At 38.5% G+C, this 24,548-nt stretch overlaps 3 protein-coding genes across 6 annotated transcripts; 2 read left to right on the forward strand and 1 right to left on the reverse strand.

Moving 5' to 3' along the window:
- Positions 1-821: 821 nt before the first annotated feature.
- Positions 822-7,464, reverse strand: LOC137944999 (synaptotagmin-2). 3 transcript variants are annotated; one of them, XM_068790846.1, is made up of 9 exons: positions 5,894-7,464; positions 5,299-5,540; positions 4,995-5,013; positions 3,398-3,600; positions 2,973-3,082; positions 2,704-2,802; positions 1,931-2,387; positions 1,725-1,820; positions 822-897 (listed from the first exon to the last, which is right to left on the reverse strand). In XM_068790846.1, exons 1-8 carry the CDS (start codon positions 6,727-6,729, stop codon positions 1,732-1,734), a joined length of 2,055 nt encoding a protein of 684 aa, XP_068646947.1. In that variant the 5' UTR covers positions 6,730-7,464; the 3' UTR covers positions 822-897; positions 1,725-1,731. The 3 variants fall into 3 exon arrangements, with proteins under 3 accessions (XP_068646947.1, XP_068646948.1, XP_068646946.1); XM_068790847.1 differs by lacking the exon at positions 822-897 and adding an exon at positions 1,276-1,531; XM_068790845.1 differs by lacking the exon at positions 822-897 and having other exon boundaries at positions 1,276-1,820; positions 5,894-7,463.
- A 1,601-nt stretch (positions 7,465-9,065) lies between these two features.
- LOC137944998 (pre-mRNA-processing protein 40C-like) lies at positions 9,066-21,544 on the forward strand. 2 transcript variants are annotated; one of them, XM_068790842.1, is made up of 17 exons: positions 9,066-9,231; positions 10,236-10,497; positions 10,716-10,865; positions 11,582-11,839; positions 11,926-12,373; positions 12,455-12,621; positions 12,761-12,798; positions 13,540-13,618; positions 17,166-17,636; positions 17,793-17,876; positions 18,437-18,577; positions 18,732-18,838; positions 19,068-19,179; positions 19,354-19,497; positions 20,082-20,228; positions 20,305-20,427; positions 21,042-21,544. In XM_068790842.1, the coding sequence occupies exons 2-17, from the start codon at positions 10,246-10,248 to the stop codon at positions 21,360-21,362; spliced, it is 3,042 nt and encodes a 1,013-aa protein (XP_068646943.1). In that variant the 5' UTR covers positions 9,066-9,231; positions 10,236-10,245; the 3' UTR covers positions 21,363-21,544. The 2 variants fall into 2 exon arrangements, with proteins under 2 accessions (XP_068646943.1, XP_068646945.1); XM_068790844.1 differs by having other exon boundaries at positions 10,722-10,865.
- LOC137945000 (small ribosomal subunit protein mL103 (rPPR7)-like) lies at positions 21,463-23,602 on the forward strand. Its single transcript, XM_068790848.1, has 2 exons — positions 21,463-21,520; positions 21,763-23,602. The coding sequence occupies exon 2, from the start codon at positions 21,924-21,926 to the stop codon at positions 23,121-23,123; it is 1,200 nt and encodes a 399-aa protein (XP_068646949.1). The 5' UTR covers positions 21,463-21,520; positions 21,763-21,923; the 3' UTR covers positions 23,124-23,602.
- The last annotated feature ends 946 nt before the right edge of the window (positions 23,603-24,548 follow it).

A 24,548-nucleotide genomic window follows, 5' to 3' on the forward strand; every position in this document is an offset into this window, starting at 1 on the left:
GCCTCTTGGAGCAACTTTGGGCTCAAATGATCAAGGTATCTCGATCATACCTATCAGTGGAAGAAAAAATACAGAGAGTCAAGATGTTTGGCCACAGTTACACTTCTAAAATTTCCCTCCCCCGCTGACTGCTTATGGATCTATTGAAATATCTTTTGTTCTCAGCGCAATTAAAATACTAAACCTTTCTTGGGTGTTAAAGTTGGACCTAGATCCATCCCAAATAACTATCCTAAGTTAGGTCTTTTCCCAGCCAATAACTGCTAGAGTTTTCCTCTTATAACCAATGTGAGATTATTCTCAGTAACAATACTCCCCCACCCCCAACCCCAGCCAAAGACATGGATGTACTACATTAATCCGGCGTGAATACCCACAGCCTGGGACAACAGGCCCAAGAGATGGACAGAACAAAAGAAGTACAAATGAAACCAGGCATAAACTACACTCAACAAAATAGATGTCCTACTTTAATACCAAAATGAATATGAACAATGCCATCGTGGTCCCTAGCGCGATCATCCGCTCAGCCACAGAGATACAGGAAGCTGCGTCGTTAGAAAGTAAAGATGGAATGCTTCCTCCCATTCTCTGGTATTTCAGCCTCGGTTCATCCTCTTCTTCTTCCTCCTCTTCCTCTTTTGCTTCCCCTTCCTCTTCTTCCCGTTCGTCTTCACCATCAACAACATTCTCTGCCTGACTACGACCCATCTTCCTTACTCTGTCTGGTTCTCACCTTCTTCTTTCCCTGCTCATGCCTGCTCTTCTCTGTGCAGATCGCCGAGAGCGGCTAAATTTCGCGCGAAGAATGGGCGAAGGACTTTGAATTCTACCCTGACCCGCGTGAGCCACGGTGCTGGAACCACTTCTAGTGGGTCCACTACAAAAGACGACCCCCTACAAAAGTTCATTAAAAATAATCAAATATCCCATTTTTTAATTTCATATCTTATATAATGTTAATTATTAACTTAAGCTTAATATTTACTCTTAATTAATAATAAAAATAGGCCTAACCATAAGTATCTTCAATGTTAAATTGAGTCTAAGGCCTATCCCAAAATGACTAGCCACCTTAAAAAACCTTTCTCCAACTAATAAAATCAAGATTTTTATATTCATTAATCCACTCGATTTTAAAGACAACGTCGTTTCCCTCATAAGTTTCTCCAAGCAACATTTACCAAAATGCCTTGCGAGTAGTCTGTAGAAGTCTGTAGAGACTCATGGGATAAAAAAACCAGTACAACCACCATGGACACTGTTTATTGAGAATGCAGTATTGACTAATAATAAAAAACTGTTACAGAGAGTTCTACATACAAGATCAAAGCCATGAAAACTGTATTATGACTCTATATGAACAAAGAACAATATACAAAAGATCAAAACTCTGCCTCAAGGACTACATTCCTCTGCCAATTTCATGAATATACAGTTTTAGGCACGATTCTTTCCGGCCCTGAAAAATTTTATAAAAAAAAAACTAGAAAATGGTCACCTTGCTCTTAGAAGCAGATGCATTGCAAACCTGAAGAAAGCATGGGTTGACATGAGATCGGTTTTTTTTTTGTTTTTTTTTTTTGCTTCAAGTTATTGAAGGATTCAGATTTTAAAACAGCAAAAATAATTTCGTAATCTTCGAAAAAATAAGAATGTGATGGTTTATGTTATTGCTTGATTCAACTGGAGCATCTGATTTTGGCCTTCCATTGGTACTGTACCTGCAATTCAGGGATTAAAAAAACTTGATCCACCAATGTTGATTGAAATCAAAACAGCTATGCCTGTAACAACACCGAGCCAAAATAACGGTGACCCTGCAAAAAAAGGATTTTGCAATTACTTAAAATTCAATACACTGTATCCAGGTCTAGTTCATAGATCATAATGACCACTGAGAATAAGGAAACCACCAACAGACCAATACCTCCAAAACCTTCTGAACCGCGCCCAGATTCAAGAGGCACAAACTCTGGACTTCGACCACCTGAGATTATTATTGTTGATGGACCGTTTGTTACCTCAACTGAAACCTTTGAGTTTCCAGTTTCAGATTGTACTATGCCTTGAAATTCCTCACTGACAAGCAAAGCTGCTAATACGTTTATCAAAGATTCTTTCTCTGTTTCACCAGCAGATTCATCTTGACTCTTTGTGTATGACTCTTCAGGTTCATCTGTATCCAGACCCTCCTCGTCATCAGACAAGTCACCATGTAAGGGAGTTGCCGCTGTAACATCATCTTCTTCATCTTCTACATATGCTTTATATGTAAGACGGAGTAGGATTTCTCCTGAAGAGCCCCTCCTAAACAGCCCCCAACCTCCTTGCAAGGCTATTATTCTATCAGTTGGTACTGTATCTTGGAGAGAGCCCAGCTCAACCTGTGAAAGGAACAGGAGAACTAAGAAAAAATGCAGTAGCTAGGTGCTCATCAATGTTCAAGATGTCTCACTCTCATGAAAGAAGAGATCATGATGCCTAAAAATGGAATAACTAACAGCTAATTATTTAATATGGCATTTTTTTACGATACTGTATTGTGCATCAATTATTAACACGAAAGTTGTATATCAAGCTTTGTTATAAGAAAGCATCATTGCGCAACTATGAAGGTCTCCCTGATATCCACTTCACTTTAATCATATAGTGAATAGCCTAGTCCACAATGATCAAGTACAATATAGTTTTGTAACCAACCTCAGCTGTCCCAATTGTGAAATCTGTAAAACCAAGAGAATCTTTTACTTGGATGGCTAACTTCTGTTTTCTAGGATTTGCAACGAGCATATGAAAATCCTGCATTCAGAAGAATAAACATGAGAATTCATAATGATTTAAGCCCAACTGGGATCGTGGGTCTAAGGAGGGTCCAAGGTCTCTCAGTGCATTACTTCCAAAAAAGTCGGATCCGATGCATCGCAAGAAAATAAGACGAACTAGGTAGGAATTGGAGGGAGAAGCTTTACTTGATTCCATATAGGCTCACCGGGAGGCCCAATAACCGTTGTCTGGCTGTTCCTTTTACTCCGAATAACTTGATCGCCCAAGCTTAAAACAACATATGGATCTGTTTTCCCTGAGAAATCCCAATAAAACAAATCAGAGGATAGAAACACAGCATAAGCAAGATACATAGCCCAAAAATAATGGGTGAAGGGGATTCACTAACTGAGGTCTTATGCTAAAGATTACATCAGAATACCATAAATTGGACCTAGTTCTTAACAGAAGCTCCTTAGTATTTGCAGTTCACAACTTAGGCAGTGGTTGTAATGGATGTCAAGTTGGCTGTTCACTCATAGATTATGCAAAACAACCTGACTGAAGAAGGATAATGAATCCAGACGGTTCAACAGATATCAGAATGTAATGATATAAACAGAGTAGATACCATAGATATAGGCCAACTTCTGAGCATCTACAAGAGTCACAGACAATTCACCAACAAAATCTTTATTTTTTTCCTGTGATGCACCAGTTCTAGGATCAGCTGGGACAGGACCAACCGCTTTGCCCTTTTGGAAATCAAGAACAATCTTCTTTGGACGAACAAAGAGTCGAGGGAGATCCTCAGTAAGTAGTTTTGTCAAGAACCTGTAAACATATAAACAAAAGCTGGTGCTTTAGGACGAAGCAACCAATCAAAACAGGACCTGAAGATGAATTTTTCATTTTGGAAAATTTACAACTCTAATAGAACAATCAATATTTGAATAAGATAGTTCTCCAATCAGACCAAATCTGGGAGACCAACGGAATCACAAACAACATTAAAGTTATCATAATTACAAAAACTTTTGCACATGTTATAGAATATACTGCATCAATATGCAAAAAAACACAAATAAATAAATAAATTCAGAACCATGACAGTTACCAGAGCATGGTTTTAACTACTAAAAATGAAACTTCCCCCAAAAAGTAGATAAATGCATAACTTCCATTTATCGGAGAGGTTTCCAGATGGATTCCAATATCCTCTAAGACTGATGAAGTATTTTTTTTTTCTTTGAAATGATACTGATGAAGTATAGTCAACACTTCATAGTTCCAACAACTCAGGATGAATATTCTGAGCCACAGAAATCAGATACTTCAGATAACCATTCAAAAGTTCTCACGAAATTTTGCTTAGGGCAAATTAGGTAGATTTCCAGATCTTTTGCAATAATTTGTTTCTTTGATTTCAGGATGAAATTAGAAAGTAGATACAAACTAGCAAAACTTCATCCACAAATTTTCTTTTGAATGGCAATACAATGTTATCAAAAAATGGAACTTAAAGCAGCTAAGGGAGGTTAACATTCACAGCAAGATATAAAAGAAAGAAACCTTCTTCCAATTGCAATTATCTTTTGAATGCCAAAGTCTTTTAAAAACAACCATATTGTAAAGATCTTTAATTTTAGGATTAAAATTGGAAAAGGAACTAGCCTATTTTACTGCATAATATTTTTTATAAGAGAAAGAAATTTAAATTTCATAAAATGATAACTTAACAGCATAGAAACCAGTCATCATCTCCTAGTAAAAATCTTTCTTGGCCCAAATCTGACTTAGGAGTGTTCCATTCAAGACCTTCAGCATCCAGATGTACACTTTGACTCATAACTCAGTTAAAAACTGCTGGGATTTATTTTTTTTTTATTTTTTTTTGGAATCATTAAAACAACATTGAGGTAGAATGCATGAAACAAAGGAAGAAATAAATCTGAATAACAAGAAAATCAACATTGAGAGAATTGCTTATCGACGTTTGACATACAAACAGATTCAGGCTTTGCCAGCATCTCAGATAATACAAGACATGGATCTTATAGTCTGTTGCTGCTTGTATCCATAAAGAGGAATCAAATGCTATAGGTATTAGATACAAACAAAGAAGAACATTTTTACATGAATGTCATCACAAAAACAAGATATTGGAAGAAGGTAACAAGTCCTTCAAAGGGTAATTCTTTAACTAACGAAAGAAGCGATGCACTTACATTGAGAGAACAGGAATTGCTGATCAGTCGAAGTCCATAACATGCAAAACAAATACAGCAATCATAGTAAGACTAGCAACATTGACTCAAGATAATAATCAAGGTAGCATGCCAAAAATAATCACAATACTGTCCTTATTGATACATTAACAAAACATTGCACAGATGTTAGTATTAGTCAAATACGTTGCTGGCACACATGAAGTAATTCTTCTGGACAGACTAAGAGAAGAGTAGTCATGGTAGAAGGTCCAATATTGGAGAATAAATAGCTGTTCCACAAGGATATCTAATTGATACATACCCATGAGGTTGAAGAAACGGAAAGGTGATAGCTCAAACTTGATCTTTGGAAGGGAAACAAAAGCCAATTGTACAGCCCCTACCCAAGGCTCTGATGGTACTAATCTCAACTTCACCCATAGCTCCCCATCAATATCAAAATCTCGGACACCAACAGGTACAGAAATTGGAATAATTCCAAATTTCAGTGAGAGGGATAGTAGCATACGAGCACCACCAGTATAGCGAAGGCCTATTTGGTACCTACATAAAGATACTAACTCAGTAAAGTAATGGTAAAAGTCTTATTTCAATATATTACCAAATAACCAATTTCAAGTGTCCACTTTTCTACACTGCTGGTACAAGAAGAACAAAAAAACAAAAACAAAAAACAACAACGGAAACGAAAACTAAAAAACCAAAAAACCAAAAAAAGAAGAAAAGCCTCGTGACACGGGCAAAATGGTTTCAAGACTATTGGTTCAGAGAAGTAGGTTTGGCAAAAGGATAATGCTCCATATTAGGAACACCGACAAGCTCCAGACAATAACATGAATAGATAAAAACAAAGTTACTACAGCAGGTCTATTAATGAAATGATTCGCAAGACTCACTGCAAATCATTTACGCGGCGTGAAGTCCTCCGCTCAACATTCCTTACTGACAGAGGTTCTTCTCCCAATGAAAATTGCTTTATTTCAACACGCTGAACATAATCAGGTTTTTTAAGATTGTCGATGACAGGCTGAAGTAACCCTGTGATCCAATTTTCTAATTCAGACCTGTACACCTTCCATAATTTTTCCAAAACCATGTTCACCCATTCCACCGATTCTTTCCTTTGTAGATCTTTCTCAAGAAACAAGGAAAAACTTGTAGGCACTTGCGGCCATTGACCTGGCTGTGAATTACGGCCAGACTTCTTTTTCTTCCTTGATGTCCAAAGCTTATCAAAGCCTACCCCAACAAAGAAAAAGAATACAAACAAGCCCACAACACTTCGGTTAATGGGTGGTGAGGGGATGGGGTGAATCACCCCCAGCTGAGTTCTCAACTTATCTACCAGAGGATCCTCTTGGAAATTAGTGAAGTTAGATGACAAACGAATTGGCTTTTGAGGTGAATCGCCTGATTCGCCATAGTCAAATTCATGAGCTATCTGTCGCGCTACTAACAATTTCTGGGCATTCAAACTTCTCCTGGCCGAATCAGAAAACTCTAGATTTAAATTGTGATTTCCGCCGTCAGTGGGAAGCACACAAGCAGTACATTTCCACCTCCTTCGATATTTATGAGTTGAGATCATTCCAACAAACACCCTGCCAAAGTTACCATCTATGAGATAATTTCTCCCACGGCCATTTTTATTCTTCTTGTACAAGAACACAATAGGAGACTCCCTGCTAGCTTGTGAGACCGTCCAGCTCACAGAGCTCGGTTGCAAAAACATTTAAAAAACGAATACCAGGAGCCCGGGTTCCAAGTTGACCTGAAAAAATCTAATCCTGGTGATTCGATAAACATAGGAGAGGAACCAGATTGGCCGTTTACATAACCGTTTAGGAAAACCAGGTGAAGACCACCAAGCTCCTCTCCAGCTTCGCGAACAACAGGCCAAGGCTCCTCAGAAACCACCAATCGTTAAAGAAACATTCCCGTGACAATCATAAAACTGAGATAACTCACGGATGCGATGCCTCCTACTAACAGAATTCCACAAATTCAAAAGGCAACAACACCCAAACAGCAGACAAAGACTTCAGTCTAAGGTATACCGGTTTGCACAACAAAATAACCCGAATATCCATCAATACGACCGTCTTCGATCCCAACAATCAACAATAGACAACTTATCACGGAACTCATCCAACTTCCAAAGCCAACAGCAAAATCCCACTCCCCCTCCGAATTCCTAAAAACCCAGTCAAGACCAAACCAATGGAACCAAACGAGCAGTAGAAGAAATACTCCACCCCGCTCTTTATCCTCCAGAATAACAAATTTCCACACCGTTTTCAACGCGGAAAACACTCAAATTGTTCCCCAGCAATAGCCAGTAAAAAGAAAAGTTAAAATCGGAATTTTAACGAAGAGTCGGCGAAGAAAGCGAAACGAAGGCCTCTCCGCGGAAGCAGCGAGGGTAGGAAACGAATGGGGGGAGGTCGTGCAGTGCGGTGGGAGTTGAAAATGAGGTGTGCCAGGCGCCCGTAAAAAGATTTGGTGAACGGCGAACAGAGAAATACCATTCGCGCGTTTTCGATCGCGGCTATGGCTCGGGCCTCTAGTACGCGTTGGATAGAAAAATTTGGACAGACGCGCACGTGGGACGGTCAAGCAATGTTCGTGTCACGTGAGCAGGACCTCCAACCCATAGAATAAACCCATAGACACGAATTTGCTACTAGGATCAGATTTGAGTTCCTTTTGGCCACTCCTAGGTGGGAGAGAGGGAGAGACACTTATCCCTCAAAGTCAATTAGGGTAGGTGCCCCAACACGATCTTTCATTTGACCACTCAAAACCCACGTTGCACATATGGTAAAATGATGGAATGGGCACTTTTTTAATAGAGTTGGGTTAGGTCAAGTTAGTCTCGACCTAAGTCGGAAAACCTCGAGGTGAAAATATGTTTCTTTGTATACAGTCCTAGTTCCCTCGATATAATAATAATTTGGTTTAATTATAGACTTGATTAAATAAGCTAATTTTACTTATTTTTTCATGTATTGATTTGTTTTTAAATATTTTAAATCATTGATTAAAAATAATAAATATTTATTTTAAAATATTATTATTTCCTCCTCTAGTTCCATGTACCCAATATCAATTTTATTTTAATGTCTATTTATAAAATTAAATCAAATAAGTAATACAAACTAATAAAATAAATATTCAATAACAACAATGGCTAATAATAATAATAATAATAATAATTAACTATATTAGTATTAATTTTAATAATAAGACTAATTTCAATTATTATTTTACTATTAGTAATAACACCATACTTGAAAATTTAATGACATTAACAACAATAGTAACTCAATAATTAATAACAATTATATTAATACAAAATATTAATAAGTAAATTGATTAATAATAATTAATTATCATTTATATTAGTAATAACAAAAAATATAAAAAAAACTAATAATTAAGAATGGAGCATGACAATATACCCAAAACCCCCTTCTGTATTATCAATATATAATCTTCTAATACGTATCTATCGTTCCAACATAAGGGTGGTTTATACGATTTCATGTTTAAACGTCTTACAAGTTACATTTTTGGATATTCGATAGATTCTGATCGCCGTCGGGATTCATTGTTTAGTGCATTGAGTTTTAATTAATTTAAAATTTGAAGCATTTTGAGAGGTAATTTGTTTTATAATTAAAGTCTAGTAATATCTGACAAATATTACATATCAACCATTAGCATTTTTTAGAAGCTATTTTTGGTAAAATTTTAATATTTTTTTAAAACATAATTAAACCAATTTATATGAAGTTTATGAAGATGGAATTAGACCCTATCCTTGTAATTAGCTGCATTATGCCCTTTAGTAATAAACCGTTTCTTCTGTAAAAACTGAAGATTTAAATGAATTGAAAGGGAGGATTATTATTTTTATAATATTAGAATAATTCTGCGAAAACTTGACCGATTGAATAGAGAAAAAAACGGAAAACTGGACCGAACCCGGCGACCATTCGGCCGGATTCGATCCACCCTCAACATCCGAACACGTTACAGGCTTGTAGTGACGGTTGGGCAAGTAAACAAGTGAAGAACGTACATGCTCTCGTTCTAGCCGCCAGATCAGCTCCGGGGCGCAGGACGAACACTCGTCACTATCGCATGCAGGGCTTGCAAACTGTTGCCGGGCAGCGACGGAAATTTATCCGCGTATTTGAGTAGAAAACGCCTATTCCTTCACAACAATCAGGTAAATCTTCCCCTGTTAGGGCTTTCGTCTAGGTCAGCTTGTTAGATATGCCTTCTAGTTCATTTTGATCTAGGAGGCTAAATATTTATAGTGTTCCTGCCTTTCGCTCAGTTTTGTTTGTGGGTTAGCCGGTTGTAGTCACGATTCTGTTCTGCTTTTGGATACGTGCTTGTTTCGTGATTTTATGGGGGTGAAATTGTAAAATTATAGGGTTCGAGATGGAGAAGGATAAAGTACGGAGATACTGAAAACCCAACGAAAGAGGGGAAAACTTGCTTTTTGTTCGTTTATTTGGTATGTGCTTGTAGTTTTGGAATTGGGACTTCAGAATTTACGAACGTGAAAAAAGCGAATGCCACTGATCACCCATACTCATTTTTAGTATAAGTGACCTTCGTTAAGGTTATCTGTTGCTGTTCGCAACTACATCTATGCGAATGCTCTTAGGGAAGGTGATTCCTGTGTCAGATATCAATGCGTTAGAACTAAAAGTTCTACCGAGAAGCTTATGGTTGCAATTCCGTTTCTGCTCTGAAAGGAAATTGTGGGCAGTAACATTTCCCAATCAGCTTAAAACTTGCTGTTGATATTTTTTTTTTTTTAGGTCACTGTCAATGTTCGAGTGCTTCGTTTGAAACTCATGCTTTTTATTCACTGACGATATTTTTTTGTTCCAAAGTCACTGGCGATATTGGAGTGCTTCTTTTGAAACTTATGCTTTTGATTGTCTGGCTTGTAGTTGGTCTTGATCGTGTTCTTGTAATCCTTGTATTAATTCTCTCTTCTTAATCAATTTTTTCCTATTTAAACAAATCTTGAGGAGGCCATTTTCATATTGCCTGTAAATGTTTTTCCACATATGTAATTCAAAAGAGTATTAAAATTGGGTACCTTTCAAATTGTTATATGGTTATTAAAAAAATTTATATAGTTCTTAAATCTGTTCAACGTTCACCGTCTTTTTTTTTTAAAGAATTTATTTTTAAAACTTTAATTTTATGCAGGTGGTTGACAATGTCATCGCCAAGAGAGGCACATACTACAGCTTCTAATTTAACTTCTCAAACACCTGTCTCAGCACCGGCATTGAGTTCTCCAATGCCTCTCTTGGACTTGCAAGCTCCCAGTCATCTAGGTGGTCCTTCAAGCGATCAATCTCAAGAGTCCATGAAAATGAAATTTGTTAAGTCCCCTGGTTATGTTGTCCACGCACCTTCCTTCTCATACAATGCCGGTTCTCGCAATCCTCCAGAACCCTCTACCGTGGTATTTCCAACTATTTATGTGATGTCCAGATACAGAGAAAATTATTTTTTGTTCCGTTTTTTTTTTAAATGGCATGATTTGAATTAAAAAAGAGGGATGTACGACTGTCACCCCCTACAGTTCCCTGATTCAGGATGAACAATTAAGGACAAGATGAACTCAACTCATGGAAAGATTTTTGTCTGGATTTTGTTAATTTGGTTGAGTGCTGATGTCAGGTGCAGACTTTACCTCCACCAGCCTCTGTGGAAGCCCTTCAACCTCCATCTAGCGGTCAATCTCCTGCGGCTGGATCGACTTTTTCTTACAATATAGTTTCACAAGCTAATATTACATCTTCAAGTGAACAGCAACCTCAGTCTAGTGCTGTAAGCCCAATGCATTCCCCAAGATAATGATTTGTATTTGTGTTGTGTTTTGTTTCTTGGCAGTCAAAAGAGGAAAAAATAGGCTTGAAATACTTCTATATTAATTATTATAAGTAGATTTTGGGGGGTTCAACATGTAATTTTTGCTCCTTAGTTACACTAAGTTCATGTGATTGGTACATATGTTTAGTTCAAACTATGTTAACTTGCTGTAGGTTGGCCTTTTGCATCTCTAGATTCCACTGAGCAGTGAAGGTCATGTATATTTTATGTGGGCCCTTGTACTATCAGAGGAGAAATTTCTCTGTCTTTCTCTCTCTAGTATAGTATACACCTATGTATGCATGTTATTGGGTGTGCCATTTCGGTCTCTTAAATCCTTTTTAATTTTTTTTTTCTTTTGTTTTCTTTTCTTTCGAAAGGCAGTGGTTTGAGTCTTGAAACACATGCTTAGCCTGTATACAGACTGCTGTTCACCAGCAACAGTGAGTGGCTATTGGAGGCTATTATACTGTTGGACTTGAACATTCTGTTTCTACTATGAACCACTAAGCTGTTTGTTTGAAAAATGTGATGTTTTCTGTTGGTTCACATGTCTCCACTCATGTCTGATTTTTTTAAAGGAAGCACTGACCCGTGAAAAGAATGGACATTGACATCCTTTTCCCTATATGTATAATCTGACTAATACCATTTTTTTTTTTTTGGCATTTCAGGCTGCTGTTCCAGGTAACATGCAAGGTAGTAAGATTACTCCACCCACTAAAATGGTATCTCAACTTCCCATTCCTGGGCAGTTAGGATTGTCCAATCCACATGGTCCAGGTATCGGGCCATCCAACTTGGCAGCTCCAATGCAATCAATTTTCTCTGCTTCAAAAGGGCCGCCAGTTTCTGTAGGGTTTCCAATCAGTGCAAGCTCCCAATCTGCTGTTGCCTTAGAAGCTGCTCAGAAAAATCTACCTATCAGTGTTGTATGTTATCTTGCTCTGGAGTTCTTCATAAATATGGTTGAATTTTCCAGCTCCTGTCATTGATTTTATTTCATGTTTGATTGCAGACCACTGCCCATGAATCTGGCAATGTTCCTACATTTCCATGGCCTCCACCTATGATGCCAGGAAATGCTGGACCACCAACAGTACTTCCATTGCCATCATTATCCTCTACAGCCATTGGTAGGCCAATGACAATGGATCCTTCTTCGGCATCATTAAGACCAATGTATCCTCCACCACCTGCTATGGTTCCACCTTCTCAGGCACCTTGGTTTCATCCTCCTCAAGTGAGTGGTTTGCAGCGACCTCCATTTGTACCTTATCCTGGGGTGATCCCTGGTTCTTTTCAAATACCAATGCGTGGCACGTCTATTCCATCATTGCCTTTACCCGATTCACAGCCACCGGGTGTGCCCCCTGTAGGACCTCCTGGAGGAACTTCTACCGAGCCTTTTGGACCCGTTCAGCCAGCCAACAGCTTTGGCACTCAGTTACCTCCTCCAGGGACTGGTATGCTTGATTGTGTAGTCAACCAGGCTAGTTTCCTGATAGCTTGTGCAATAATTAACTCATTGCTAGAATAAATTTCAGGTCAGGATAAACAAGTTAATGATCTCACTGGAAAGGATGACATGAACTCAAAAAAAGATGATCTGGATGCATGGACAGCACACAAGACTGAATCTGGAGTTGTGTATTATTATAATGCTCTGACAGGAGAATCAACGTATGAGAGACCCTCCAGTTTCAAGGGGGAGGTTGGTTTATTTGTTTTCCTTTGCCCAATCTCTTGTATATGAAGAAGGCAATTTGAGAATTCCTAGTTTTGTTGACTTTAAGCAGCTGTGATATTTTGCAATGTTTTCCTGATATATATTATGCTGTGTTATTTTTCAGCCCGATAAAGTCACAGCTCAGCCAACTCCAGTTTCATGGTATGTCTTCTGATCTTGTGTTATGACACCCTAATCCCTTGGTGTTCTCTTAGCTCTTCCAGTTCTGTCTTGATGCTTATCCACTCCACATTCTCATCTCAACCTCTTATTTAGATGCTGCTTCCACTGCCTAAAGCTTCACCGAATGACACATACCTGGTCTAATAAAACTACTATTAAGTCAAATAACATGACATAGATCTGTTAAATATGTGATTCTCCACAGGTTTCTCACTTATCCAGTAATACTGACTATTTGCAGAAATAGATAAAAAACAATTTTTTTTATGAATGGTAACCTTGTTAGTTTTAACATCCTTAAGTGATGAATTATTGGGTGATTGCAGCCATTTCTGTGCTTTCATACCATTGAGGGCTGTAGTGAAATTTGATGAATGTAATTGCAATTCTGTAATTTAGAAAGTCATTTGAGTTGTGTCATACATTGTCCTAGTGTGTTTTTAGATTTGGCCTGAGTCTTTAGGGGATTCAGGACCATAGAAAAGAAAATGTTGATAAATTTTCTTTGGACCTAAACTACATGCAGATGTAATTCAATTGATTGGCAATATGGTAAGGTGTTATGCCACATATTCCACTAATAATGTCTGAAGATGTAATTACTATCTTCTGTCCATTATTATTATCCTTTTAAAATATTGCTTGGAATCGATCAAATGCTGTGTTTTCATTCTTCTGTCTTTTATTTAAACTCTGATTGATTTGCTTTTTCTCTTTCAGTGAGAAGCTGGCTGGTACTGACTGGTCGCTTGTCACCACAAATGATGCCAAAAAGTATTACTACAACAGCAAAACAAAGGTATCACTTTAAACAGTCATGGTTTCACAAAAGGATGAGTGGCTAAGCATGTGATTGAGTATGCAATGAAATGTGTCCTGATGGACTTCAAAAGGACTTCTAAACTTTGTAAAGAAAAAGGACTTCTAAAAATATTGATTAACACAGAACATGCAATTAGTTACTTGCTGGTATTTCAAACTTTATGCTCCCTCTTTGCTAAGTTAATAAAGATACATAAGAGCTTTCTCAAAAAAAAAAAAAAAAAATACATAATAGGCCTCCAGCATCTATTTGAAATGGTGGTCCTATCATGCTGATGAGAGAGGATTTTAGGGTTGTACCCTTAGTCCAATGGCCATGTCCTAGTTGTAGTATGGGTTCAAATCTTCTAAAAGCGCAATAAAGGTAGTTTAAAAAGCGACGGAGCCCAATTGTTATTCTTGTTGGGAAAATTCCTTTAAAAGTAGTTTTATGAGGTGGTAAACCGAAATATAGAAAAATAGAGTGAATTTTAAAATCAACTCTTTGATGCTATTCAGCTGGGCCTTTCCTTTCAAGCTCAAGCTTCTTAAGACCAACATTAAAGCCTGGTCCTCAAAACATCGATCTGCTAATCGTGTTGAGAAGCTCTCCCTCCTATTTCAAATTGCTAATCTCGACAGTACTGAAGAGCAAAGGTTCCTTACATTGAATTCTCTACTTTACAAGTTTCAATCAGTTTCACTTTACAAGCGCATACATTAGAAACAACATACTCGATTTAGGTGACTGGCCGAGGGAGAAGGAAACACCAGGTTCTTTCACTTAATTGCCTCAACCAGACGGAGGACTAATCGAGTTATTTCGTTGTGCAATACTAACGAAGTAACCTCGAATAGAGCCTCCGTTATTGATGTTATTGTAAGTTTCTTCATAGATTTATACTTTGAGGAGTGTGTTGACCAACCCATGCTCCAGCATGTCCAGCTCTCAAAGATAACCACTCACACTGCTGCCCTACTGGAGTTGCCTCTCCCCCCTCAAAAAATTGAAGCTACTTCTCTTGGTATGTCCTTGGACCTGATGGCTACAATGAACATCTATATAAACTGCTGGTTGATCCTCAAAGATGACCTCACTGCAATGGTACACAACTTCCACCAAAATGGTATCACATATTGAGCCATGGGGGCATTTTTTATTGCCCTCGTCCCCAAAAAGGCCAATGTGGGAGAACCCCCAAGACTTTCAACCGATTATCCTCGTCTCCAATCCATACAAAGTCATTTCCCGATTCCTTGCGCATAGATTCAAATCTGTGCTGCCTTTGATCATTCATCAGGGTCAAAGTGCCTTCATGAGGGGAAGGATATTTTGGACTCGGCAATAGCAGCCCATGAAATGCTTGACCACTTCAAACGATCCAAAATCCCTAGAATCGCTTTCAAGCTTGATCTCAAGAAGGCGTTTGATAGAGTCAATTAGCAGTTGATCAATGATCTCCTCATGTGCATGGGCTTTGGTAATTGTTGGAGGTTCTGGATTTGAAGCTACATATCTTCGGCTTCCTACTTCATATTACTCAATGGTGCATCTTGTAGTTACTTTCATTGCTCTCGGGGTATTCGATAGGGAAATGTCTTCTCCCTGTTCCTCTTCAATTTTGGTTGCAGGATACTTGCCGGCCATGATATGTTTTGCTAAGAGATCTGGGTGGCTTAATCCCATATCCAAACAGGCCAACCTCGACTTTCTACTACTCCAGTTTGTAGAGGACACCATTTACTTTGGGGAAGGTACATTTGATCAAATTAGAAAAATGAAAGCTCTCCGCGGCCTATTGGAATTATCCTCGGGGCAAAAAGTAAACTGGCGAAAGACAATACTTGTGGTATACAATATCTGTGCCAATGATCTCAGCTCCATGGCTGCCTATTTGGGAGGCTCCTAGCCACCTTGCCATGCTTATACCTTGGGGAATCCCTTGTTAGACAGCAGACCATACAAAAATGTTTGGAGTCCGGTGATTGAGAGGCTTGAAAGATGTCTTGCTACTTGGCGGGGAAGACTCCTATCCAAAGTTGGTAAACTCGTGCTTCTAAAATCATGTTTGGCTAGCATTCTGAATTGCTTCCTTTCCCTAATCCCCTGCCCAGCCTCCATCTGTCACCAAATAGAAATCATGAAAAAAAGATTCCTGTGGAGGGGGCCAGGTAGCGAGTTCAAATACCATGTTTGTTGGCTGGACGTCTGCAAGCCAATTGCATTGGGAGGTCTCGCCATTTGACTCATGAAAGATATGAACTCTGCACTCCTATTAAAGTAGATTTGGAAATTCTATATGCTGCTTAAATCGATTTGGAGACCAATGATTGCAGCAAAACTGAATTCATCATGCCATACCTGTAGTGGGTGTCTCACTATTACCTAATGTGTAACATCCAATATGTCTCGGTTTTGGGGGATAAGTTATGTTACACCCTCAAGTTTAATATGGTGTTACAGACCATGTAATGGACTTTACTCAATGCACAACTTTCGTTCTGTTTTGGATTTTGGGCAGTCTGATATGGATATCCAAAATGCTACCCCTGTTCACTACTTTATTGACTTTATTTGAATTTTTGGTGGTGAAGATGAGATGTGTGACTTCTCATGCTTCATGTGAATGTTGGATGCCTAGAACAATCTTAAAGTCCTGTCCAGTTGGGATCTCAGTTCCTGAAGGACTGCCTGTTACAAAATCTTTTGTAAATGGACTGCAAGATGATGGTTTTATGGATTTGTAAATGACCTTCTATGAAAGGATACCATGTAAATAGCAACAGCAGGATACATGCCTCGCAAAAAAAAAAAAACATTGACAACAACAAAAAACAACAACAACAACAACAAACAATTTTTCTCAAAAAAAAAACAACAAAAACAAAAAACAACAACGACAACAACAAACAATTTTTCTCAAAAAAAAAACAACAAAAACAAACAATGATTGTTATATTAACAACATAATAAAAAATGTTGTCAGGCTAATTCTTAATATCGATGAAGTGCTAAAAAAGTCATTAAAGAGAGAGAGAGTTCTTTTTTATTCAGAAGCTGGCTAGATCACTACTAATTCCTTGGATCCTTTATTAAGTTGGACTCAAGGTCTCAAGCACTCCTGTTTGTTGGATTCAAATTCAGATGTTGACATATCAGGGCCAAATCTTATTTTATCCTATTCCTTTATCCTTTTAGAAGAACTCAAATGTGTGGCGTTCACCAAACTAACTGATACTATAAGTGGTTTTTGCTAAATGTGGAATATCATATGAAAATTCAAAGTGGTTCTCCCTCTCTCTTCTCTCTCTCTGTACACCTCCCCCCGAAACAGTGATCTACTGGGATAAATAAGCAAGAGACATTTCAAAGCAAACAAAAATATGCAAGTCTCTCACAGAATTTGAAGGTGTCACAAGATCTGAATAAGACGGGGTATCTTGTTTCTCTGAACATATTGGAGAAAATTTTCTTTAAAAAAAATGGAAGAAATTCTACTCGATGCACCTTGTCTCTGTCAGACCTAAGTTTTTCTTCTTTTCAGATAAGTGGTTGGCAAGTCCCTCAGGAGGTTACAGAATTGAGGAAGAAGCAGGAAGCTGATTCTGCTAATGCAAATGCAACAACTGTACAAAATCCTACTGTATTAGTAGATAAAGGATCTGCACCTGTTGGTTTAAGTGCTCCAGCAGTTACTACTGGTGGTCGTGATGCTACTTCCCTAAAACCTTCAGTCATTCCTGTGTCTTCATCTGCATTGGATTTGGTAAAGAAGAAGCTACAGGATCCTGGTACCATGCCTGTTTCCTCACCACATCAAGTCTCTTCTTCACCTGTCACATCAGATGTAAATGGTCTACATGCTGCTGAGATTTCAATAAAGGGGCAGCAGAGTGAAAATAGCAAAGATAAAGTCAAAGATGCTAATGGTGACGGGAATATGTCAGATTCATCATGTGATTCAGATGATGGGGACAACGGACCCACTAAGGAGGAGTGCATTAAGCAGTTTAAGGTATACCTCTTACTTGATCTTGAGTTTTAATTTATTAAATTGTCAAATTTTTGGGTCTTGGCTGTTTTTTTTTTTTGAAAGTTGTGTTGGCTGTTGGTGAGAGATTCTGTATGTACTCTTCTTTTTCTCATTCTCATTTATTTAATGGTTCTGTAGGAGATGCTTAAAGAACGAGGAGTTGCACCATTCTCAAAATGGGAGAAAGAACTGCCGAAGATATTATTTGATCCCCGTTTTAAGGTTTGTTGAGTCTAAAGGTTATGAATTACTTTGTACGGGAATTTTGGGCCTTTCCAACAGCTGGAAGTCCATAAATCAGGTTTGTTGGACCGTATATGTTTGATTAACTAATGATTGGGTAGATTTGTTTTTGCATTCTTTAACTTTTTCCATTCCACATTTATTTGGCTCTACTCCCACCTTTTCCGAGGGTGTTTAAAAATGTTATCATGAATACATTTCAAATGTTTGGAGATTTCATCTCTTTGAAATACTTAGAAGGTCATTTAAAAAAAATATTTGGAAGGGAAGGTCATGATATTTTGCTAATTTTTTTATAACATTGAGAAGGATGGGGACACATTAAGAAGGCTCCAAATGGAGAGAAGGCCATGATGCATACAGCATAATTTATGTAATTTTTGTTTAAAAAAAAAGTAATGCATCCTAGTGTGTACAAGTATATGGATGTAGCATGTGTACAGTAACCTAATCAAACTTGACATCTTATGTAACATTTGCCTTTAGATTGCAATGAACCTTTGTTTGAAAATTTATTTTAATATACTTTTGCTGCACAGGCTATTCCAAGTTACAGTGCACGGAGAGCTATATTTGAGCATTATGTTCGAACTCGAGCTGAAGAGGAGCGGAAGGAAAAAAGAGCAGCTCAAAGGGCTGCTGTAGATGGTTTCAAACAATTACTTGAAGAAGCTTCAGAGGTTTCGTTATGGCCTTGTGTTAGATTTTCATACCATTTTCAGCTGTTCTGCTGACAACAATACCTTATAAAAAGTGTGAATTTAGATATTACAAATTTTTGTATATTTTATTTCTTGAAGGAAATTTCATGTGACTGACCATTTGCTTGTACAGGATATTGATCACAGAACTGACTACCAAACATTTAAAAGGAAATGGGGCAATGATCCACGTTTTGAAGCTTTGGATCGTAAAGAAAGGGAACTTTTATTAAATGAGAAGTATGTCCAAATAGTAAAACCGGATGCCTGATGTTGTCTTATTTTCTGCTGCGGAAACTGCTGTTGAACAATTTAAAAATATGGGTTTGATTGAGACTTGGTCATATATGCTAAGATGAAATCTAATTGCACTATTTTTTCTCTGATAGCTGTATGCTTTACGCAATTGAGTTTTTTATTCATTTGTGTCTGTTTATCCTGTAATATGATTCATGGATTTGAATGTCAGGGTTCTCCCTTTGAAAAAAGCTGCCGAAGAGAGACGAGCAGCTGCAGCTTCCAGCTTCAAATCCATGCTTCGAGAGAAAGTAGATTTAAGTACAACTAGCCGTTGGTCAAGAGTGGGTCCTTTTCTTTTTTCATCTGTGCATTGGAAATGTTGAACCCCACCTTTAATTGGAAAACTTGCATTTGTTAATTAATAGAAAAGTGACTGAAGTATTCGGATGTTTTGAAATCAATCTTATGTACTTTTCCCTTAATATGAGATTTGTGGAATTCTGATGGTGTTTCAGGTGAAGGATGGCCTGAGAAATGATCCGAGGTACAGAACTGTGAAGCATGAGGATAGGGAGGTTTTATTTAACGAGTATATTACTGAACTAAAAGCTGCCGAGGAGGAAGCTGAAAGAGCTTTAAAAGCCAAAAGAAATGAACAAGTGAGTATAATGGTCTCCTGTAATTGTATGTGCCTGTAGGTTACATGTTTATTGAAATTTGAAACTGAGACTTCCTTGCTTCTATATCTCTGGTTTCTTATTTTGTGTGGAGAGGAAAAGGTTTGTGTTTGATGGGACTTTAATTGATGTTTTTTATCTACGGGATTAGTGCAAAAAGTATTGTGTCATTCGTTTGCTCGAGGTTTGTCATAATGCACATTGTATATTGTATTTGTAGTTCAAGCTTTTGCTGCTTTATGGTGATTTTCTTATGTTAGTTGTTGGCTGTTAAGCCATCTCCGTTGGGTGCCAAAAAGTATTATGTATCATTCATTTGCTCGAGGGTTGGCATAATACACATTGTATATTGTATTTGTAGTTCAAGCTTTTGCTGCTTTATGGTGATCTTCTGCTGTTGGTTGTTGGCCGTTAAGCCATCTCCATTGGGTGCCATTTGTATTCTCCTCTTTTTGGAATGAAATCCCTCTTACATTACATAAACAAGTTGATGGCAAATCTTGTCATTTGAATTCTAATTGTATTGGTGTAGATGTATCATCGAGTTGTTAAATTTCTTTTTCCAGGAGAAACTGAAAGAAAGAGAGCGTGAGATGCGCAAACGCAAAGAAAGAGAAGAGCAAGAAATGGAGAGAGTACGGGTGAAGGTTCGCAGGAAGGAAGCTGTGGCTTCACTTCAGGCTTTACTCATGGAAAAAATAAAAGACCATAAGGTTAGCTTAGTTGGAGATTGACCATACGAGGTTCTGAATTTAACCTCACAATTAGTTCTGAATTTTATTTCCTTAGGCATCTTGGACTGAATCTAAGCCTAAGTTGGAGAAGGATCCCCAAGGGCGTGCCACTAACCTTGACCTTGACAAAGGTGATATAGAGAAGTTATTTCGGGAGCATGTGAAGATTTTATATGAGGTATCTTTGAAACTCTGAAGTTATCATATGTTGCATACTCTTCGTCTTTAGATCTTGCATCAAGGAACTTGATATGTTTGAATGGCCACCTTTTTCATGTCAAGGATTGCAGTAAATGAATACTCAGGCTTAAGACCTAGTAATGCACTCAATTCTGGCATGGGAATACGTTTTAACATCAAGAGGCATCCCTTTTGATTTGTTGTGGAATTTTATCCAATGTGAGAAAACTCATCAACTCTATAGGTTTCCACTGTAGTCAGTGCAAAATTAGAAATTAAAATCTCCTAGTTATTTCATTGGCATAAGAAACCAGTATTTAAAAGAACCACAGTTAAGAAGCACTTAATCTATTGGGGTCTTGGAATGAGTTGGATAAACTAGGGAGTCTCAAGCTGGGCTAACTTATTAACAATATTTAGGTTTCTAAGTCTACACACTTAATATCTTGTTTATTCTTGAAATCTTTCCTAATGTCTTAAATAAACGAAACATCATTTTGAAGTGAACTACAAGCAATCCCATTATCTCCTTTCTCCTTGACACTCGACAACATGCATATATTCCTGTCTTAAAATTCTTATTGATTCTGTGGACCATTTTTTATCTCTCAGCGCTGTGTAAGAGACTTTCGGGGGCTTCTATCAGAGGTCATAACTGCAGAAGCAGCGGCCAAAGTGATGGAAGATGGGAGAACCGTTCTTTCTTCCTGGTCTGTGGCCAAACAACTCCTAAAATCTGACCCCAGATACTCAAAATTGCCTAGCAAAGATAGAGAGTCACTCTGGCGTCGATACTCCGAGGAAGTACAGCGGAAGCTGAAGTCAACATCTGAACCAAATGAAGAGAAGCAAAATATGGAGGGGAGAAACAGATCTGTTTCTGACTCGCAGAACTCCTCGCAAGCAGCGAGAAGAATCCATGGGCAAAGATAGCTTCTAAGCTGAGATAGAGTTCTATCCTTTTTAACTTCATCTTTGCTTTTCTATGTATTCTTTGTCTCACTCGTTTTCTTCTGTTGAAGGACAGATCTATCATTACCATTGTAGTTTAATTGAGGCAAATGCAACTCTTATTTGGAACTAACCTGGAGGTGAATCATCTTTATCTTTTGAAATATTGTAGTCTTGATCACAAGATTCTGGCCTTTCTGATCTGATCGATTATATCTGCTTACATTAGGAACATAACTTTGTTATTTAAGATTTAGTTGCAGGAAAGAAATTGGCCTCCCTTTCATCAATCACGAACTGACTGTGATGTTTCCCTAAAATTTGCTATTTCGTATCGTGCCAGAATTTTGTGTTTAATCAAATAATTTTTTTTTGAGTCCAGGGCATGGTCGAAACTGTTTTTGGAAATGGGAGAGTTGAGTCCAGGGGTTGGACTCGCCCCATGTATTTGCCGCAAGTCCCATAGAATCGTTTCAGAACTACGGAAGAGGCGACAAGACTCGTCTTTGAGTTTCCCATTCTTCGTCCATTCCGCCAACAAAAATGGCATCTTTCTCGTTACCCTCCGCTGGCCGCCGTCTTCTCCACCAATACCGATTGTTTTGTACCTCTCCGGCGATCTCCGCAGCCGACGCCAGTTCTGACAAAGCTTCGGCCATCTTGTCCCCCACTTCCGACCGCGTTTCCCCTTCCTTCTCCTCGAAGAAAGGCCTCGAATACACGGTCAAGCGTCTTGCCAAGTCTCGTCGCTTTTCGGAGATTGAAACCCTTGTTGAGTCCCAGAAAAACAGCCCCAACGTCATCCATGAGCCCTACCTCGCTTCTCTCGTTCACGCTTACGGCTGCGCTGGGATGCTCGACCATGCCCTCCGGACGTTCGAGCAAATGGAAGATTTGGGTGCGTATCGTTCCAGCGTCTCATTCAACTCTCTCCTCTCTGCTTGCAACAAGTCGCAGAATTTTGCTCAGGTACCTAAGCTCTTCTCTGAGCTATCAGACAAATACCAAATCAAGCCTAATAAATTCTCGTACGGGATTTTAATCAAATCGCTTTGTGAGTCGGGTTCGCCTGAATCTGCCTTCCCCATACTCGAAGAAATGAAAAGCAAGAACGTGGAGATCACTGGAGTTACTTATACTACACTGTTGGATGCTTTTTACAAGAAAGGAAAGGTCGACGAAGCTCAGACAATCTGGGAAGAAATGGAGAAGAATGGATGCTCCACGGATGTAGCTGTTTATAACGTTAAGATAAAGCATGCGTGCAATGGCTCTGACGGGAAACCTGAGGAAGTACTGAAACTGCTCGATGAAATGACGGCTCTGGGATTGACTCCCGATACAATCAGTTATAATTACCTTATGACTAGTTACTCTATGAACAACCAGGTGGAGGATGCAATGAAAGTTTATGAGGATGCGCAGGCCAAAGGGTGCTTGGGAAATGCAGCTACTTTCAGGACTCTTTTGTTTTATCTCTGCAAGAGTGGGGACTACGAGCAGGCATTGAAGGTGTTCCAGGCGAGTTCTAAGAGGAATAAAGTTCCTGACTTTGGGACGGTGAAGCGATTGGTGGAGGGATTGGCCAAGGAATCCAAGTTGAAGGAGGCAAAAGACGTGATCAAGGTTGCAAAGAAGAAGTTGCCGGAAAAGTTTGTGATTGCGTGGAAGGAAGTTGAAGCTAGTCTTGGCTTGAACAAGAGTTCTATAGCGAACTGCAAGCAGCAAGCAGTGACTGCTTGAGTTGGGTAGTAAAATTCTCTCTGTAATGAGCAGTTTTTGGCCATGGCATGATGATTTAATTTAGCTCTTCTCTATCACTATGAGATTTTAGTGGAAGTAAACTCTGGGGTAACTGGTGAGAGGGAAAGAAAGGCTGCAATGGGCAGGTAACTGATTTTAAGAGGAAGTAGAACACTCGTGAGTTTATGAATGTGAACTGCAAAAACAACCACAATTTCTCAGTTCAGAGATGATGAGACGAACTCGGTGGTCGGGAAGAGCTTCTTCATCCCCTTTTCCCTCTCGTTTTAACTGGGGACATGGTCAACTTCCATATGGTTTTTCTTTGTTGCAGCAACCACCTTAACTCCATAGTTCAGTTTCAGAACCGACTGCTCACATTTGAGTAAGAAGAAGCTTTATTCCCAGCAGTTCTTCTGAAGAATTTTGATTAAAATTAGTTAATTACTGTTCTTTGAACCTTTTTCCATTCATATGTTGTTTCTACTTCGGTTCTCCATTCATTTGCCGCTTCCACTTCCTCAGATAAATCAACAGTAGTTTCTACCTCTACCAACCAGAGAGACCTATTAAAAAGTTTCCTAGTGAAACAAGACCTGGAAGTTCACAGGAATACTTTACAGAAACTATCTAACCCTACTGCCACAGGGCATCTAACCTCTACCAACCAGGGAGACCTAATAAAAAGTTTCCTTGTGAAACAAGATTATGGCCTGCAAGTCCACATGAATATTTTATAGAAACTCTCTAGCCCTGCTACCTCTGGGCATGAAACTACCATAACCTTCTTTGCTTGAAACTCTGTGAATGAGTTGCAGAAAACTAATATCTGATCCAAAACACTACTTTTTGTCTCATTAGTATTTTTTCTTCTTCTTTCCTCAGCCTAGCGCTATCCAGCAAACAAATCAAGTGATGAAACCAAAGTATCATCTGTGTCTGAAGATGTTGTAATCTCATTTCCATTTCTTAGCTGTTCTACCAAAAAAAACAGCTATATGAATAATAAATCTCATCTCCCCCACTAGAAGAGAAAAGACAACCAACCCAGAATCTGGACAAGGCCTGCAATCCCATATCCAGGAATCAAAAGCAAGCTACAGTCCAAAGAGAAGAACCTTTGTTAGCGTTGAGGGAGAGGAAAGTGGCTGCCGAAACCCACTTATATAATACTGTCAACTTGGAGGAATTTGATTCCCATCAACCAGGGGAAATAATGCCTTTCACAGTAGTCCTCAACAACTTATTTTATGTGCCTATGGATAAAGTGACCTTTGATTTTGTAACTTTATGGGCATATGGCAATGATTCATCAAAATCAGATCAAACGGGCGGATCAAACAATGATCTTCATTTGGAACTGGTAAAACAATGACCAACCAATTTGTTTTTGTGCATTTTCCTGCCTTCTCTTGGATGGGTTCT

The sequence above is a fragment of the Aristolochia californica genome, unplaced genomic scaffold (assembly GCF_029961685.1).
Source record: "Aristolochia californica isolate CCGP_79_NKW_82.1479 unplaced genomic scaffold, dmAriCali1.0.hap1 SCAF_11, whole genome shotgun sequence".
NCBI classification, from domain to species: Eukaryota; Viridiplantae; Streptophyta; class Magnoliopsida; order Piperales; family Aristolochiaceae; genus Aristolochia; species Aristolochia californica.